The sequence below is a fragment of the Acomys russatus genome, chromosome 17 (genome assembly GCF_903995435.1).
Source record: "Acomys russatus chromosome 17, mAcoRus1.1, whole genome shotgun sequence".
NCBI classification, from domain to species: domain Eukaryota; kingdom Metazoa; phylum Chordata; class Mammalia; order Rodentia; family Muridae; genus Acomys; species Acomys russatus.
The window spans coordinates 56663855-56683342 of NC_067153.1; the positions used below are offsets into that span (position 1 = coordinate 56663855).

General features: G+C 42.1%; 1 protein-coding gene across 1 annotated transcript; it reads right to left on the reverse strand.

The window, feature by feature from the left end:
- Positions 1-9116: 9116 nt before the first annotated feature.
- Positions 9117-19258, reverse strand: Twf1 (twinfilin actin binding protein 1). The gene is made up of 9 exons (XM_051160254.1): positions 19219-19258; positions 17730-17807; positions 15663-15841; positions 14731-14826; positions 13663-13767; positions 11983-12108; positions 11193-11343; positions 10945-11066; positions 9117-9930 (listed from the first exon to the last, which is right to left on the reverse strand). The coding sequence occupies exons 1-9, from the start codon at positions 19241-19243 to the stop codon at positions 9760-9762; spliced, it is 1053 nt and encodes a 350-aa protein (XP_051016211.1). The 5' UTR covers positions 19244-19258; the 3' UTR covers positions 9117-9759.
- Between the last annotated feature and the right edge of the window lie 230 nt (positions 19259-19488).

The following is a 19488-nucleotide window of genomic DNA, read 5'->3' on the forward strand; positions in this document are numbered from 1 at the left end:
AAACAGTGAAGTAGACTTCATTTTTTATATGCAAACAGCTCACACCTTTTTTTTTTTTTTTTTTTAATTCCTTGTGATCCTAGAAGTCAAACAAGCACTTTGGCACAGAACTGCATCACCAGCCTGGTTTGTTTGTTTGTTTTTAAATTTTGTTTTCCTAAATGTTCTTTATATCTCCAACAAGGCAGCACGGTGCAGCATACTGGTCACTTAATGGGTGTGTTGACACACAGCAGAAGTGACAAAAGCATGGCAGCACTTGGCCCTACCTACTTAGTATGGAGCCCATTTCCACAGTCCCATCACCATATTCCAACAACTACAAGGTTTGGAAAACAGCACTGCGCTGTAGGGTTCAGAGACCCTAGGTTTGGGGTTTGGGGGAAGGATGTTGTTTGGGTTTTTTGAGACAAGGTTTCTCTCTTTAACAGCCCTGGCTGTCCTGGAGCTCTCTCTCTCTGTAGACCAGGCTGGCCTTAAACTCAGAGATCTGCCAGCCTCTGCCTCCTGAGTGCTGGGATTAAAGGTGTGCACCACCATCCAGGCAAAGGCCCTGGTTTGAAGCTCAGTAGAGCCTACTGCTGATTTCCTATAAAGTGCTAGTCCAGCTTTTAGCTACCTTAAGCTTCAGTTGTGGCTTTCGTTGCTTACTCTGAACACCATGCTCCTGTAAGTAACCTCTTGCCACTGCCCCTATAACCCTAAACTCTTCTGTTCACCAGTGTACACATGCATGGAATCAAATGTTTGGTCTGTTATCAGTGTCCTATCTTGAATGAATAGATGTTTGCTTGTCTCCTCATGAAAAATTCATACACTTGGTACTATATGGGGGGTGGGTGTGGCCTGGCAGAGCCAAGGATGAGCTTAGGGGTGGTGTTCATATTGTCCCTGCTATGGGAGATGAGACGTGCAACTGGGGCTTAGACTTTGCTTTTGGGACATTCAGAGATCAAGCCGGGGCTGGACTAGAAGCTTCCTTCCTGCTAGCACTAGTTTTCACAATGCTGGAAGGTGCTATGCAGACTGCTTGGAGGTCATCAGTGTCCTACTCAGCTGTGATGCCTGATTGTTATACTACAGACTTGTGAGACAAGACGCGGCCACTAGTGCAATAGTGGCACAACTGTCATGGGCACTACCAACTGCTTTCTGACTAGACTTAAGGTCTAATTCATGGCAGGCAACTCATATCAAGTACTGTAAGCCTGGTCAAACGCCCATGGACAATGATGTCATAGGTCCTATTAGGGAACTTCCTTTATCCTTTGGCTAAATAGATAGATGTACCTGCCAGACTGACTTCGAAGTACTTCTGCTTATGTCTGTAATTTATTGCTGCTGTCAGCCTTGGCCAGGAAAGTTTCTTTTCACAGTATGTGTTAGTTACTGCAGAGACTCATAACTGATCAAAGCGCTGACAATAATGATCGTTGAACGAGTAACTCTTAACAGGGACATCTTTATTATTCCTTCTAAATCCTGGGGAATGGATTTGTTCCCTTTTTTGTTTCTGTGATAAAAAACACCATAACCAAAAGCAACTCACAGAATGAAGAGTTTGGGGCTTGTGGTTCCAGACGTATAAGGATCCATCATGGTAGGGAAGCGTGGCAGCAAGGGGGTAGCATGGCAGCAAGTGGGGGAAGCGTGGCAGCAAGCGCGGAAGCGTGGCAGCAAGCGCGGAAGCGTGGCAGCAAGCGCGGAAGCGTGGCAGCAAGCGCGGAAGCGTGGCAGCTAGCGCGGAAGCGTGGCAGCTAGCGCAGAAGCGTGGCAGCAAGTGTCAGGCATGGCAGCAGGAGCAAGGAAGTTAAGAGCTTACATCTTCAAGCGCAAACACAAAGCAAGAGAGCTGGAAGTAGAATGGGGCTATATAACCTCAGAGGCCACCACAGCGATGTGCTGTCTCTAACAAGGCTGCAACCACATAAAACTCCAAAATGATGCCAGCAACTGTGAAGCAAGTGTTCAGGTAGCAGAGCCAATGGGGTACATTCTTACTCAAACCACCAAAGAGAGCATCACAGAAGATAGCTTACATCAGAGCCCAAGTAAAGGATGCAGGTTTGAGGAAACACTTTCCTCTGGGCATAACATGCCCGTTGCTCTTCCAAACCCTCAGCAGCTATCATTATCCACACACAACAGACGCAAGACGGGGCCCATTCGTGGAGGAAAGATGTTCATAAGGCCCTCGCATCCCCAAGGATATGTAGGCACTTAAGGGTTTCTGGCAGAGATGTTTTCATGCCAGCCTTGGAGAAGAAAAAAGCTGCCAAGTTAAAGATGTCCGTGGCTCACTGGTCTATAGCTTTAATGTTCCACCATTTATTCTCCCATGCCTCCAACTCTGAATAATAGAGGTGTGTGTGTGTGTGTGTGTGTGTGTGTGTGTGTGTGTGTGTGTTGTAATCATTTGCTGAAAGCAGCCAACAGGTTGAAAGTAACCTTAGACAAAACAATTATCCAGCCTATTGTTGAAACAACATGTAGTTAGGATTTGCTTAAGGCTGTGAGCGCTATTCTGGGTCAGTTAGGAACAATGAAGTAATTTTTCCTTGTAAAATTCTATTAAAGATTTGTGTGGAAAAGAATTCTTCATTCCTTTCCCATACTGTTTCCTGTGCTGTTTGAGAAATATAGAGTGAAGCTCTTTATTCAGGACGGACGCCAGGGACAGACAGATATCAGATACGTACAGTGTATAGACAACAACAGCCCAAAGATGAAAGGAAACAGAAGGCACAGGAAAATGGAGAATTCAAAGTCTGACTTATTCTTGGTCTAAATTCCTCTAACAGTAACTTATTAACACACAAATACACATACATATATGTGTGCACATAGACTTTAAACACATTATTAGTCCATAAAGGCCAGTGTACTAAAACAATAAAACCAACAGCCCCGTAGAGGGAAGAGAATTTGGATTATTGCTGTTGCTGCACTATGGTAAACATCTAATTGTCAATGAAAATATGAGAGACAAGAGAAAAGTCTGGCTCATATCTTGGAGTGGGAGACAGTTCCTTGTTCACAAGGAAACCAGATTTCATATAAGGTATATTAAATATATTTTTAAAGTAAAAGGAATATACAAGAACCAAAAAAAAAAAAAAGAAGAACCAAAGTATTAAGAATTTTGCTTTGCCAGATAATAGAGGATGCACTAAAAGAAAAAGAAAATGTAAAAACTATTAAACACAGTGTGTGTGTATTCACAATCAGTGAACATGGAAATTAACTGAGATAAGTATAAAAACAAACCTGAAAAGAACCCCAGAGAACTGTGGGACACAGTGGCACTTGCCAGTAAGTACCGCTAGAGTGGAAGGCCCATAGGAGAGACAAAAAAGATGCATAAACACTGACTGAAGAACTCCCCACAGAGAATTAAAATAGAGCAATAGAAACTGTTCATGAAAAGCAACCCACACAGTCCAGAGCCTAACTGTAAGGAGAAGAAACTCCTAGAAACCCACACCTAGGCTTGCTATCAACACAGGTGGCTGAACAGGTATCAGTGACCCTCACTCAGTACGGAGAGCTACTTCTCATCAAAAACTCAGAACTCCTACGTCTGGCCTCCCTGAAGTGATGGAAGAACGTCAACTCCAGCAAAGCCTCCTTCAAAACTGAGAAGGAAAAAAAACTACAGCCCCAGATTGGTGTTTAAATGGGAAATTTGCAAGGAATAAATCTTCCTGATTGGACAGCATCATCAGGCTAAAATAGAAGGGCACTGCACAATGTTCAGAGGCACAGAAAGGAGGAAGCGCTAAGAGAATCGCATCTACAAGGCCCAGGCAATGTTAATGTTTGCTTTTAGTGCCTATTTTATTTGAAGGTTGCACAAGTTACTGTATATCTGTGTTATGGGACACAAAATGTAGAAAATTTCAATTTGTATGATGGCACTGGAACAAAGGACATTTAAATCAATATCACTCCAAGATAGTCTTATATATCGAGTCACTTTTTTTTTTTTTAAAGCATGACCAAGAAAACCAAGGAACCACAAAGCTAAAATAATATGGTAGAATGTGTATTTCAGGGCGGAGATGTGGCTCAGTAGGTGGAGTGTACACAGAACCTCAGGGTCAGCGTGCAGCAACTACATAGCCTAGATGTGGTGTGTAATCACAAATCATAAAGGAATTTGAAACAGCCTAGAATTAAGTGAAAAAAAAATACAACATACTAACGACTTACAGTTTTTAAGCCCAATGAATGCAGCACTGAGAGAGTTTCATAGGGGCAAATGCATATATTTAAAAAGAGGACAAGCACTTTCTCTCACATTTTTCAATCACTTCCCCATGACGAGGCTCCCTTACCAGGCCACTGGTATCAAAACCAGACAAAGGAACAGCAACAGAAAGTTACAGCTGAGGGGGCTGGAGAGATGGCTCAGAGGTTAAGAGCACTGACTGCTATTCCAGAGGCCCTGAGTTGAATTTCCAGCAACCACATGGTGGCTCATAACCATCTATAATGTGATCTGGTGCCCTCTTCTGGCCTGTAAGTGTATGTGCAGCCAGAGCACTGTATACATAATAAATAAATAAGTAAGTAAAATTACAGCTGAATGTCCTTGGCAAATACTGATGCAAAATCCTCAGGGTCAATGAGAGCTCTGCTGAAAAATGCACTTACTACTGAGGCTAAGAACCTAGGTCTGATCCCTGGTATCCACATAGCGAAAGGAGACAAGCTCTTTTGGGTTTTATACACACACACACACACACACACACACACACACACACACACACACAAACACACACACACACGAGTGTAAGGAACTAAATAGGCAGTTCCCCAAAAGAAGACAGATGGCTAATAATTTTTAAAAACATGTTCAACATCCCTAGTCATCAGGGAAATGAAAATTAAGACTACCTTCTAGTTATTTACAGGAATAAGGTAAGGAGTTACTTACAGAGTAGAAATGACAGAGTAGAGAGCTGCATCCCCCAAACCCACCCCCATCCCCACCCCAGCATAGATGACAGCTCACAAAAGCTGGGAACCTGGAGCAAGCACACTGCCCAGGCTGCAGGCAGCTCAACAGGTTGGAGGGTGTCCCTTCCAAGTGACTCAGCTGGTCTAAACCTCTTCCAGGCAGTCTCTGGTCTCAAAGTCTTCTTTGCAGCTTGGCTTTGTCTGAAAGTGACTCTGAATTGTCTTTATTGTTTACTCTTGGGAAGGAATGAGGGGCTGGGGTCTAGTGATTCTGGTCGATTTCAGGGACTTTCTGAAGATATTTTGAGTGGCTTGCAGGTGTGAGCGTGCATTGGTGCATGTGTGGAAGTCAGGATATTTCAAGAATAGGTCCTTATCTTCAACCTCATTGAGGCAGCTGACACTTGGACTTCTGGGTGATTCTCCCCTCTCTCCCGTCTTGCCATAGCAGAGCCAGAATTACAAATGAGTGCTGCCACATCTGCCTTTTTAGGAGGGTTCCAGCAATTGCACTCAAGGTCGCCAGGCTTGTATGACTGACTTCTTTGCCTATTGAGCCATCTCCCAGCCAGGGAACTATCTTGAACTCACAGCAGGTGTGATTATCTGCAGACAGATGCCCTGCGTAAGAACAGGTCTGTCCACATCATCACAGAAGACACATGGACTCATAGGATCTTACCTCTCCCTAAGAACATAGAATCAGTTAATGGTAACAGAGGGGGCGGGATGCCAAGGCCCCACCATTTCCAGCCACAGGTAGGGGATTGGGAGAGAAACATCTTTAGTGCTGTAGCCACTGGTAAGGAACCACTCAAGAATGGGTTTGATCTTAGCTTGGGCTTTACGAGGCTTTGTTACAAAATCAAACTCCCTTCACTTTACACTCAGCTACGGTGAGGTGAATAACTGGACCATGTGACAAAGGCTGTGGTGTCCTACCTCTCAAGCCCAGCAACAGTGAAGCCTAGTGACCACAGACCAAACACTTTGAAACCCTGAGCTAAAATAAATCTTTTGTAGGCTAACAGGCCAGTGGAAAACTACCCTGTCCCTGGCCTACCCACAGTTCTGAGACTTGGCAATCGCCACCCCTATGACTCAGCCTTAGGGGCCAAATAGTATTTCAGAGTGAACTGCCAAGCAATATGTCTGGCTGCACTGTACTTTTCCACTAGCTCCCTGCCCACGTTCCCCTAGGTCTCTGTGCATGCTCCAAAGACCCTATAAAAGCCCATCACTCTGCCCACGCCCCCCCCCCCCGCTGTCTCTTCCCATTCTGAGACAGCCACCATTCTGTTCTCTCCAGTCAATCTGTGAGGATTGTTGCATGGTATGCCTCTGTGGTATTCCTGGGCTCTCAACTGCCAGGATGCTCTTGTGCCAGAAAAACAAAAACAAAACAAGATTATATCTTTCCCCACTCTTCATCTCTCTCAGATATTTCATTACAAGGACACAACCCTGACTGACACACTCACTGCCTACACAACCCTGACTGACACACTCACTGCCTAGGTACTATGAGAAAAAAATAAAGGCAAGAAGTAGTCAACATGCACAAACTAGAGGCCAGAGGACACTGAACATGAAGCAAGCCGCAGTCGACAAGGAAAAAGGCTCTCGCATCTAACAGGTTAGAGTCATCCAGGGAGAGGACAGTCCTGAGGTCATGTGACAACTGGGAGCAGCCAAGGAGCCAGAGTAAAGGTAAAGGGATATAGGACATCTTGGGCCACGTCATGCAGAAGGTACTAGACAACAGAGACTTAGTTGAGGTCACGCCACGATCACAACCACTGTACACAGCCACACAGCTTGTTAGCCATGATGCCATTTAAGGCAGAGTGTGCCCAGCTGTCAATCACGCGTGGAGCTCTTGGCTACTTGCTACGCCCATTCACTACAGAACCTCCGAATAGGAACCCAGGAGAGAAAGTGAACCCACCACCCTCACACTAACTTCAAAGGAAATGAGTACCTACACTCACAGTGCACGCTGTGGGCCAAGTGCCTTAGTTCTCCAAACTACAAAAATAAAAACAAAAGCTTTACAGGACTTGTTTTAACTGTATTACATTTATTGTGTGGGCATCCATACCGCAGTGTACAAATGCGCGTCAGGGACCACTTGGAACGCTTTCCACGTTGTGGGTCCCACAGAATCAATCTCGTTGGATTTGGTGGAAAGCGCATTTACCTGATGAACCATCTCACTGGCCTCTTTCTAAATTGGCTCTTTAACCACCTTCCCCCTTTATTTTTGAAATTGCTACCAAAATCACATAACATGTCCCCCATGTAACACTTTATTAAAAAGGAGTTCATACTGAAGTGCAGAGTGAGAGTGCCCCAGTCACTTCCACACGAAGAGCACTGCTGCCAGCTTGGTCTTGACCTTCTAGCCTCCTCTAGAACTGAAAAATAAGCATTTGTGAACCACGCCAAGCACACTGGGCACCTGTTGTCCTGGCATGGGGGTGACACAGGGTCTGTGGAACTAAAGCTGCTCTGGAATGTGCTGGAAGTTTGGGCATGCACCACCCTCAAGGCGCTGCTTTTTTTTTTTTTTAAAGATTTATTTATTTATTATTATGTATACAGTGCTCTGCCTGCATGTAAGCCTGCAGGCCAGAAGAGGGCATCAGATCACATTAGAGACGGTTGTGAGCCACCATGTGGTTGCTGGGAATTGAACTCAGGACCTCTGGAAGAGCAGTCAGTGCTCTTAACCTTTTAGGGAGGGAACTCAGCAACTAGATGCAGTCTCATTCTTGCTCCATTTCTGCAGGGCATTCTTAATCTCCATTGAGCACTGTCTCCTCATAGCTGTTTTCTTGCCTAGGTTTCCAAGTACTTAAAAATTGCCATTGAATTTAAGCAGGCTAATGAGATGATCACACAAGGTTACCAGGTATTATACTGTGCAAAATTATCCAAACACTTAAAACGTATTATAAAACCACCATACGCGACTCAAAGAGAAAAAATTTTATTGATATAAAATGCACTTATAAAATGTCCACAGAAGACGTAATTTTTCACTGCTATATAAATTTATTGGGAATGTTATTCACATCTATTGTCACCTAAGACACACTGTAAACAATGAGTTATGCCCAAAAACAAATGCGTGATTCTCAGTAATCATTGGTTTACTCATTAGTAAGGGTACACAATCACATCTATATGCTGGGATGTGCAATGACGCTGATGTAGTGTAATGTTACAAATTCAGAGCAGAACCGCACACGGACATCTAGAACAGTCACCAGTACTTCCGGATCCGACAGGTAGTGCTCCTCTGTTTGAACATGGCAGCCCCAGAACTCTCCCTGCAGCACTCCGTGGGCACGTACGTGTGTCTGCGCGTGCTCACGCAGAACTAAAGTTTACATCTAGTAAACAACTGCAACATTACTGTCAACTGTCCTGCATATTTAAATAGGAAAGTCTAAGTATTTGTAAACAAACAAAACACACAAATACTCAAAGCTATTTTTAAAAATCTCCCTAGCCCATAATTCCTCTCGTATGGCCTATGTGCGCACACACTGAGTTTCTGAAAGGCGCGTGCATCACCTTAGGTAATAAGGCTTTGCAATGAGTGCTTCAAATTGGATGTCATGAAATGTGCATTACTGACACTTATCTTATGCAGCGTGAAGTTCAGGTCAAGGACTTCCAAAGCCTGGATACCATAGTCCATTCCAAAATTTCTCAGAGTTAAGGCTCTGCAGCAGGTTTAGCAGATTAAATACAAAGTGTTCTAACTCCCTCTATTTCAAGTATCAAAAACTCTGAGGCTCAAAAATCTCTAGTTTGTAACTGAAAATACAAAGCTTCAGAAAACACATATTTTGAGGGAACTTATTAACTGAACCAAGATCCTTAAGCTGAGTATTATCAGAGTTGGCCACCTCCTAAGCACTAGGAATGGATAACTTTAGGTCTGAGTACTTGCTCCCGAATGATAAGACAGTTTGCTTTAAGATGCATGGTTTCAAAGGGAGGGAATGGGAAAAGCCTTAAAACTTCTATCAGTTTTCTCCTTAGTTGTGTTTCCTTTTAAACGATACTTGCATTTTGACCTAAACATGAACATCTGGCTTCATAGTACTTCCAATGAAGGCGTCACTTTGGAAACGGACATTTTGGGAGCTCTGCAAAGACCTTACAAGACTGCGTAGCCTTTCAGGCCCATTAGAAACCCTGCAATCTCTGGTACCTTTAAAGTTTCACAATAAACTGATATTCTGAGATTGCAATGCTTTTAAAAACAAAAGATCACATAGAAAGCACTGCTGCACAAGCGCCGCTCTTCAGCGCTGCAGACTGTCCCAGGCTGAGCACAGCTCTCAGGGCGAGCAGCCTGCCACCTTTCCCTGGCTCTGCCACACACTCATCAAGTGTGAGTTGTCCAGGGTTGCTCCACTTCCCCTTTGGAGGGAAACTCAGACCTCACACGGAGCACTAAAGCAAGTCCTTAGGCTTTGTGGAACTGGCCCACCTATGTAAAATATTGAAGATTATCTGAAGTGTGGGATCAACACGCTATGAAAACTGTGTGACAAAACCAAACATTACTATGTTGAAACGTTGTCTAGCTTTAACTAAAATATAGAAATCATGAGTCTTCTATAGCATTAATTTAAAAAATACATAGAAGTGAAAAGTGCTATTTTCAAAAAGTACAATTTTCCTTCCAACTATATCAACATGGAATGATTTCAGTTTTCCTGTACTAAAAGCTGAAAAATGTTACAAAACTATATTGCAGCATTTAATAAAACACTTTTAATCAGTAGTGGCTTCCGCTTCCGCTGGACCCCTAATCAGTCTTCGGATTCCTCTCTTCCCTGCAGGACCTTTAGGTTTAGCAAAACTCTGCTTGTGAGCATGCTGCCTGGGATGCACTTCATCATAAAGAAAATCTGCAGTCAGCTCATCCCCGTTGTCGATCTCGATCTGCAAAGGAGGACGCCGACAGTGTGAAACAACATAAACAGGGACCAGTCAAAACCTAACGCAAGCAGTAAGCCTGAGCGCAGGCACGGCCACCTACACACAATGTGCCACACGCCTTCTCTCCAAGAGAACGAGCAAAGACCATGTCTGTGGTGTCTCTTCTGTCCCTTTCATGGAGACTCTAAAGCAGTTGTTTAAACCCAGTCGGCCAGAGTCACCTTCTAGTTGGCTGCCTCTCGTTGCTTCTAGCTGATGTTTACAAGCAGGAGTGAGCATCACGTCCTCGAGCTGTTCTGCTTCCTAGACTCAAACACCACACCGCCTCTTTCATCCCCGGGCCCCTTGGGATCACTCTAAAACAGGTGTGGGCCAACACCAATCTCTAACCCAGCTTAAGAATACTTAACACTTCAAGGGGCTTTAAAAGCAACTAAACCATGTGAAGGAGACTCATGTGGCCAGGCAGAACCTAAGATATTACTGTCTGACGTCTGCAGTGTCAGCCGATCCTCTGTGAAAGGTGCTAGCATGCAGTGAGCGAGCACAGAATCTAGAGTTGCTCTAGGCTCGGACCCAGCACCAGCAGCTGGTAAGGAAATGTCTGTCCTTGTGCTCCACCTGCATTTAAGAATGCACATGGAGATCTCACAGCACACCCCACTGTGTAAACCGACAGAAGTGTTCTGTGTGTGCTGCACTCCTAATGTTACACACGGCCATGCACTATTCTCAGTGCTATTAAGAAACTGAATTTTACATTTTATTCAAGTTTACGCTAAAATACCATACGTGGCTTTTAGCTACCATATTAGACGCAGCACAGAGCTACAAGATCTGCCAAGATGGAGCCATGACAGTTCATCCCCAGGCACTTGGCAGGTTCAAAGGACTTATGATGAGAACAAGAAAATTAAGTATTTTCATTTGTAAACCAAAGAAACTGGAAATGTATCACACTGTACTGGACGGAAATGACAAGAAGGATCTGGCAAGACGCCAAGCAGTCAAGTCTACCTTTCTGATCACATCCATCTGCAGCTGTCTTTCCACAATCTCCAGCAGAGGGCTCTTGCAGCTGGAGTAGAGCATCCGCTCTCTGATGCTGCACGTGTACCCAGGCATCGAATAAATAAAAACTGTAAGTGAAAACATGAACAATTAGAAGTATCAAGTACAGCACGGCTATAAGATCACCAACAACTCACCTAAGCCCCCGGCAAGAGATACATGAACTACAGTGCTGAAGACGGTGTATTACACACCTATGGACTCTAAGTAGTCTCCTTCATGGGAATGCTTATACAGAAAGAAGTGGTAACGCGCTGAGTCCTTGGGAATCCTCTTTGGCAAATCTTTTAGTTCTGTATTTGTTGTGCTGGCCAAAATTATTGTTTCATTTTTTATATCTATCTCCTATTTTAAAAAAAGAAAGAAACAACATTTATTAAACAAGTAAAACAGAAATGAACTTAAACAAGAAATAAGGATAATATACACAGCTGAGGATTATCTGACTTTTTCACACATACTTTTTCACAAGTACTTTGCAGTTTAAAAAAGTGAATAAGTGGGCTGGAGAGATGGCTCAGCAGTTAAGAGCACTGACTGCTCTTCCGAGATCCTGAGTTCAATTCCCAGCAACGACATGGTGGCTCATAACCATCTGTAATGTAATATGGCACCCTCCTCTGGCCTGCAGGAGTACATGCAGGCAGAGCACTGTATACATAATAATAAATGAATAAATTTTTTTTAAAAAGTGAATAAGCATGCCTTCAAAGGAAACAAAAATAGCCAGGCATGGTTGTGCATGCCTATTATCCCAGCACTCAGGAGGCAGAGGCAGGTGGATCACTGTGACTTTGAGGCAAGTCCAGGATAGCCAAGGCTACACAGAAAAACCCTGCCTCAAAAACAAGCAAACAAGCAAACAAAAAAATAAAATAAAATAAGAAGAGATACAAAACTGTGAAGTTCATTAAAGAGAGAAATTATACAAGTCATAAATAATCAAAAAGAACAGACACTTTATAGCTGTCGTGTTTCTCTTACCAACTGCACATAGTTGAGCTGTTTATTACTCAGTTTTTCCAAAGCCTGGAAGGCATCTCGAGAAATAGGAAATGCTACTCCTTGTAGTGTCTGATGCTTTGTGTCCACACCCACATCAGTTTGTACCTAAGTATGACAGATATAATTGACTGGTAAGGCTTTAGTATTCAGCACTGTCCAATGGCCAAAAGAAGAAAACTCCACTTAAAAAAAAATTAAGTCTCATTTACTCTTTCCCAATATATGATTCAAATTTTTAAACCATTTTTAGCTTAGAAGGGAAATCATTTCTCACACTGGTTTACTGTCCTGCTAGCAGACTGTGACATGCAGAGCGCACGACACACTGTTATGACATATTAAGGAGGATGCTTGACCGAGCAGTCTTAGGGCTTTGAAGGTGTCCTTAGCTCAGGCTGGCACAGTTCCAGGAGCTACAGTAACTCTTCCAGAGTGTCACCAGATGACCGCTTTAAGTACAAGCTTTTCTCACTAGAACTTCTGAACAGTAAACTGCATACCGTAGGCATGGAACTTTACTCTGTCCTACTGGACATAAAATGCAACAGAAACGTCATGCACGGAACTGAGGAAGACATGGGACACAGACAAAACACACGGCGCTACGAGCTACAGCTGTGCACGATCCAGATGTGGGGCTTTCTTTACTAAACAGCATGTGCAGATGAGAGGATATTTCAAGAAAGCTTTTCAATGCGCATGTTTACGATTTTTCTACTTGATCAATGACAGCCAGTATAGGGTTCCGTTTGCAATATTGCAACAGAAAGTTGAATACAAACTTCACTTAAGAAAAAAAAAGAATGAAGATTCTACAGCATGATACTGGAAAATGACCACATCATAGAACATATGCATACCCCAATTCCATCCTCTGGGTTCTGATTGCAAGGAATAAAGCAAACTATCAAACTTGTTAAAAAAAAAAAAAAAAAAAAAGTCATATAAAAAGCCCTACTCATTTAGCGTTAGTTTAAAATGTATGTTAGGTCCTTTCAATCAACTTAATATATTCAAGGTACTGAGCCATTTCCACACTGGTCTGGCCTGGCAGGAAGAAGAGTGAACCGTGGTTTGGGACATTTGTTCTCTGTAAAGTTTCGGTAGAAACAGAGCAGTTATAAAAGTCAACTAAGGTGGCTGCAGGAAACTTTAAAATTAGGGCTCCAAGTTTCCTGGCTTCGATATGCATAACAAATACTCAAACGCCCATATATGCTGCCATCCACAGCCACGGATATGAAAACCCACTTGAAAATCGTAAGCATTCTCCAGCATTTACATTTTATTCTCTTTCGTAAACACTATGTTTTAAAGAACTTTTTAATGTAGTTGTATTAGATATAAAACTCTTTGCAATCAATAGGTACCACACTTCTCCCTTTAAAAAGTGCTCATGGGACAGACAGAGCCTCTAGCAGGAAGTTTGTGTTAACAAGTCCATCTTGGGGACAGCCCTTTATGAACTGCTGTTAGTTTAATATGAATGTTTTACTTTTTTCCCTGAAAACACACTAAGCACACAGGTGTGTTTCTCAAATACGCAGACTAAACCTAACCAACTCAACCTCTCGTTCTCAGTTACCACCGTGTCTATTCAGCTGAGATGGTACTTTGACACACTTGAAACCCTGAAAGTGTCGTTAGGCTGTAACTTACCTCATTAATTTTAATCTGTCGTAATTCTTCCTCAGCTGCAGTCAGCGGGGCAGGGGAAGCCTGGGACAGCAAATACTTTTTATATCCGTGTAATGATACATCTTCCTGGAAGCAAAGAAATAAATATTATGTTCCAGAAATATAACCAAGGTGAGACTATCCGAGGGGGAAAAAAAATTATTAATAGAAAAAAAACTAAGTGACTAACAAACAGCAGTAAGAATTTCACTCTCTTACTTTAATCCTCCATTTTGAAGGTCTAAAACTTGAAACAAGTGTCTCTTCCTTTCCTTGTTTATAATCATTACATTGTTTGTCTAAGCTCAATCAGCCAAATAACAGGCTGATTAAGCCTCAAGCCTCTCGACACCTGAAATTGACCATCTATAGGAAACCATGCTACGGTTCTTATGAGTAATCTATTCAGATTCTGAAAGTCTACATTAAAATCCCTCAGGTAGTATCTACAGAAGTATTCATCAAAGAATACTTTAAAAAAGGAGTGCTCATGAGCATTCTGCTCTTGGAAGGCTGAGAGTGAGAAAGCTGAGAAGCCAGCCCACCTTGACCATCACAGAGGAGAGAAAATACACCTCTAGTGGCCAAAGCATATCATCTTCTGAAACTGAAGTGTAAAAGTATATTCCAATCCTCTTCACTGGTCAATATAGTCACAAATGCATCAATTTAGCACACATATTAGAGGATAAGTATATTTCAACAGCGATCACTCTCAATGTCAAATAGTTACAAGCGAATTCATTATCACAACTCGTGAGTCAGAAGGTACGACAACACTTGTGTTACACTTACACACTGAGACACTAACATTCATATGAATGATCTTCTTTCACCCTTTTTTCAAGTATTTTGAGACAGGGTCTCAATATGTAGCCCAGGCTATCCTGGAACTCAGTATGTAGACCAGGCTGGTACCAAACTCCAAGAGTACTGCCTCCCACATTCTGGGAATAAAGGTGTGTGCCACTATGTCTCACTTCACCATTTTTGGTTTGGTTGGGGCTTTTTTTTGAAACACACACACACAAAAATACTTAAGTTTTGCACCTTTACTGTTCCAAATACTTCATCTTTAATGTGGCCACCTCCAAATTCTTTTTTCAGAGTTGCTCTTGTGGCTGCATACAACATTTTTTGACGAACCTATACAATTGTGAAAGTTTTACATGTTAACAGTAGTACCATTATAAAGCACTGATGCACTAAAGTCTTCTAAACGTTAAGCCAATAGGGCTGACATTGACAACTGTAACATGTACGTCTAAAACAGTAGTGACCATTAAAGTGGGTTTTAAATTACTTAGCATATTTTTTTAAAATACAAAATAAACTTTACAAAGAGTAAAATTAGTTGCAAGAATAAAAAATAATTTAAAATACTATTTCAAAACAGGAGCGGGGGGGGGGGGGAGGGTAAAATCAATATAAAGTAACCTTTGTAGCGACGTTTTACTCAAAGCTAGACCAGACATTACTAAGAATCAAATACTCATGGGTCCCGGATGGCAAGTACCATGAGGTGAGCAAGACTGGGAGCTGAACACGCACATTCTGCCCTCAAAGAGCTTTAAGTAGCTTTCCTAGATGACCACCAACTAACAGAAACAATCTCATGATTCTAAGTAGTGAATCTGCTACTTCTTCCAGAATAAATAATTCCGGAAGAATTAAAAATGGCTAATCTTTTGAGACTATCTAGATAGCACTAAAAGTTAGCTTTTTATAAGAAACCTGAGACTTTTTTAAATTTTGGGCAGTATTTACATCCTAACTCCACTTTGTATTCTATTTAGTCTACTCTTAGCTCTTTTTCTTTTGTTTTCTGAGAAAATTATCTCTCCATGGGAAATGACTGTTGCTTCTTAGTCTTCTTTTAGCCTGAAATTAATATTTCAGAAAAAAAAAAATCTCTCTAGCATTTAATGTTAAAACAAACAACAAAAACTACAAAAAAAAAAAAAAAAAAAAAGATTACTCACATGAGAATGGTCTGGAGACCATGCAATGAATATCCACTCATATCCCTGGGCATTCTGAGAATCTAACCTGAACAACACATAACACGGCTGCTTGTCCTCCAGCAGTGGCAAAACAAAGGAATCGTAATCCTGCTCCCAGGAATCTGAAGGCTGACTGCAGGACCCAATCACAAGTTGCTCTATGAAAGGAAAATGTTAAACAGATAACTGTTGTGCAGTATCAAGTGATAATACAATAAAGACAAGAAAAGACAATTATTTCTCAATTACTATTTTCCCATAAAAACTGAAAAGGTAGAAACACACACACACACACACGTCTTTATTTACTACTCAAAACTATAGTTCTTGGGCTGGAGAGATGGCTCAGTGGTTAAGAGCACTGACTGCTCTTCCAGAGGACCTGGGTTCAATTCCCAGCACCCACATGGCAGCTCACAACTGTCTGTAACTCCAAGATCTAACACCCTCACACAGACATACATGCAGGAAAACACCAATGCACATAAAAATAAAATAAAATTATATATATATATATATATATATATATATATATATATATATATATATATATATATATATACACACTATAGTTCTTGGCATTAATATTTAATTGTAAAGGATTAGGAAACAAGTATAAGCTCCTACTTTACAAGAACACTGTTGATTTAAAACATTGCCTAAAAGCATAAACTAGAACTGGGAGTTGTCACCTTTTAGTGCCACCTTGCAGAACTGAGTGAGATTCGGACGGGTGGTTTCCCTAAGAATTACCTGTTCACACGGTCTGCTGTGTGAGTACTACAGTACCACATGGCAACAGGGCAAACCAGTGACAGCTTCCATCCTCCCCATGAGAGGACACGCAAACACGTGGCACCGCCAAATGAAAACACTATTTTTATTTTAAAATAATCATGGGCTGCAAAACAACCGCTCTCCCCTCCCCGCCTCACAGCTATCCCAGAAATAAAATCAAGAATAAAACAATATGCAGCTTATGTGAACTTAAAAACAACATTATGTGATATATAGCCATTTAGGTAAAGGGGATTATATATAAAGCTCTCTACTGCAACTGCCCTAAGAAAGAATTAGAAAAGCACAGCTGTCAGAAGAAGTTCTTCACAAAAACAGTAACATTTTAAAAGGCCTGGAGCAAACTATAAAGTACTAACTCACTAATTTAAAAAAATGGGTATTTAATTTTTCATTCTCTGAAATTTCATAATTTACTATTTTTTTTCAAGCTAGAAAGAAACTGGAAAATATTTGGGAAATATAAATTCTCCTCCTTAAGAAGTGCTAATTATCTTTCCATTTTGCTTACTGACATTTGCAGTTTTAGCTGCTTTGAAGTATACATTTGTTCCTACCCAATATTGTAAGATTTTTCTAACTACTTTCACATTTTAATAAACAGAAAAACAAGAAACAAAGCTGATTTATTTCCAGTTTATGAAAATATGTTGTTTTTCCAAAATAAAAGGTCTTAGGATATTTGAGAAGGCCAAGAGAATACTTGCAGCACGCTCATTTTGGCATGAAGTTATCAGCAGTGACTTCAAGTCCATCTGATTCAGATGTGGCCGCGCAACCAGTTTCCCTGCTCACACAAGTATTGCTAAGGAGTCAATTTATAATTTGCCATGTTCTTATGATGTTTCCAAACAAGAAAAGGCCTTGCTACTCTAGAATCCAGTCAGGAAAAAAAAAAAAAAATCAAAATATTTTTATTTCTAAACACACTTCATTGAATAACTCCCAAGTAATGACTTTTGTTTGTTCTAAAAAATCGGCTGGTTACTGATTTTCGTTCTAGAAAAGGAAGCCCCGACGTTAGACATGAATTGTAGTGCAAAAAGATACACAGAAGATGAAGCTGCCACACCAGAAACCGTCTGCTGTTTCCCCAGCAGCTGCGCGATGTAAATGGAAAACACACTGAAAGGCAAAATCTGAACTTCCATGATGATTAATAGTTCAAATTACTACTGACACTTGGAAACCTGAAACTGTAACAGCTAATACTCCACGGGCACACAGTATCTTAGAATGTTAACTAACCATTTTCAATAGATATTTTCAGAAGTCTGTATTTCCCATTCCTGGCTCGGGCAAAGATCTCTTTAACATCTTCACTTGCTGTGGAAAATGAGAAAGGGTGGAAAGACATTTTTAAACTTGGAAGTGCTTTATTTCGTATTTACATAAAGAAAACATAAATTCAAAAAGTGTGGAATATATAGTACCTTTTGTTACTATTAAACACAGGCACTGACTATGGCCACAAAAAAAAAAAAAAAATGAATACTAACACTTTAAAAGTACAGAAACCCTTAACATTTTAGCTACAGAGTTCTGTAGAAGTAACACTGGGGTCAATACTTTTCGTCAAACCCAGTAACACACAAATTACTTCATGTTTGAAAACACTGAAAAACTACTTCTATAGTCCAATTTTAAGTTTGTGATAGCTCCTTCACTCATTTCCTGTATTCGTCCATAAAAAAAAAAGATCAAAGCTCATATCCTGATTTTAAAACCTTGTAAAATGCACTAGATCTTAAGTTTATATTTTTCTTCTACCTCTGAAAAAGCTATAATAATCATCGAGCAAATAAACATTTAATAGCCTATCCCCTGTGTACTCATTACTGCTTGTGTTGTTGCTTGCCAGCAGTATTACTGTTTACGACTTGCTATATAAAAGGCTCAAACATTAAACAATGACTTTGACATATTTAAATGTCAAAATTAACATGGGAGAAAAAAAAATATCAATGTCTTTAGATCTGAGACTGTTTTGCCCTGCGTGTACGGAAGAAAGGTGGTGCCAAAAAAACCCTTGAACACAAAACAAGTTAATAACTGGTCACCTGGAAGAAAGGCTCGGTTGACTATTACAGGAAGTGCTCTAGTTTATATTAGAACTCGTTAAATAACCCTGGGATACATTATTTGATTCTGAGGAGGTGAGTACTTCCAAGTTGCCTATTTTCAAAAGAAGAAAATAATGGAGGGTAAGATAACACAAGTAAATTGCACATTCAACTGTCTCCTCCGGGTGATCAGGTGTAGCCACACAGATCAGACTATTCAGCTGCCTGAGGAACATCCAAAGATGGAAAAACACTTCCTACTCAGGGTTTTTCCGAAAGGAAAGCTCGCTCCCATTCGGAGAGAAAACCCGGGCATCCCGGGGAGGCACCCTACAGCTGAGGGGTTGGTTTGGTTTTCAAATGAACGGAGTGCTAGAACAATCTCTCCTTTGGCGGGTGCTGAGGAAAGTCGCTCGGCTGGCTGGCCGAAGGAGCCCGGCCAGCTTCGGGTCTTCCTGCTCCGGGCACCGGAGCCGGGATACGGCGGGTCGGCCCGTACCGCTCCTTACGGCTGGGCTCTCCCGCAGCCACTGGCCTGTTACGTGGCGGCCACCGGATAGGGCCGCGAGGGACACGATCGGGACTGACGCACCCAGAGCCGCTCCGACGCCGTCCGGGCCTCCAGCGATCGGGCCCGCCGCCTCCCGGGAGCCCCTGCCCCGTGGCGCTGTTACCTTGGATGCCGGTCTGATGGGACATGGCGGCGGCCAAGGCTTCCCGGCTCCGGCGCAAGGTGCGGCAGCGGCCCCGGCCGGCGGATCCAGGAAGTAGCGGCTCCCCCTGCGCGTCATCGGCCCGCGACCCTCAGCCCCGCCCTCAGCACCAGCCACCCTGGCTTGCAGCGCATAGGCCCCGCCCATGTGCCCGCCCATGTGTCCTTTCACTGGTTATTCTAAGCTTTCGTCACAATCCCCGCCCCCTACAGGCCTTGGCCCCGCCCTTTC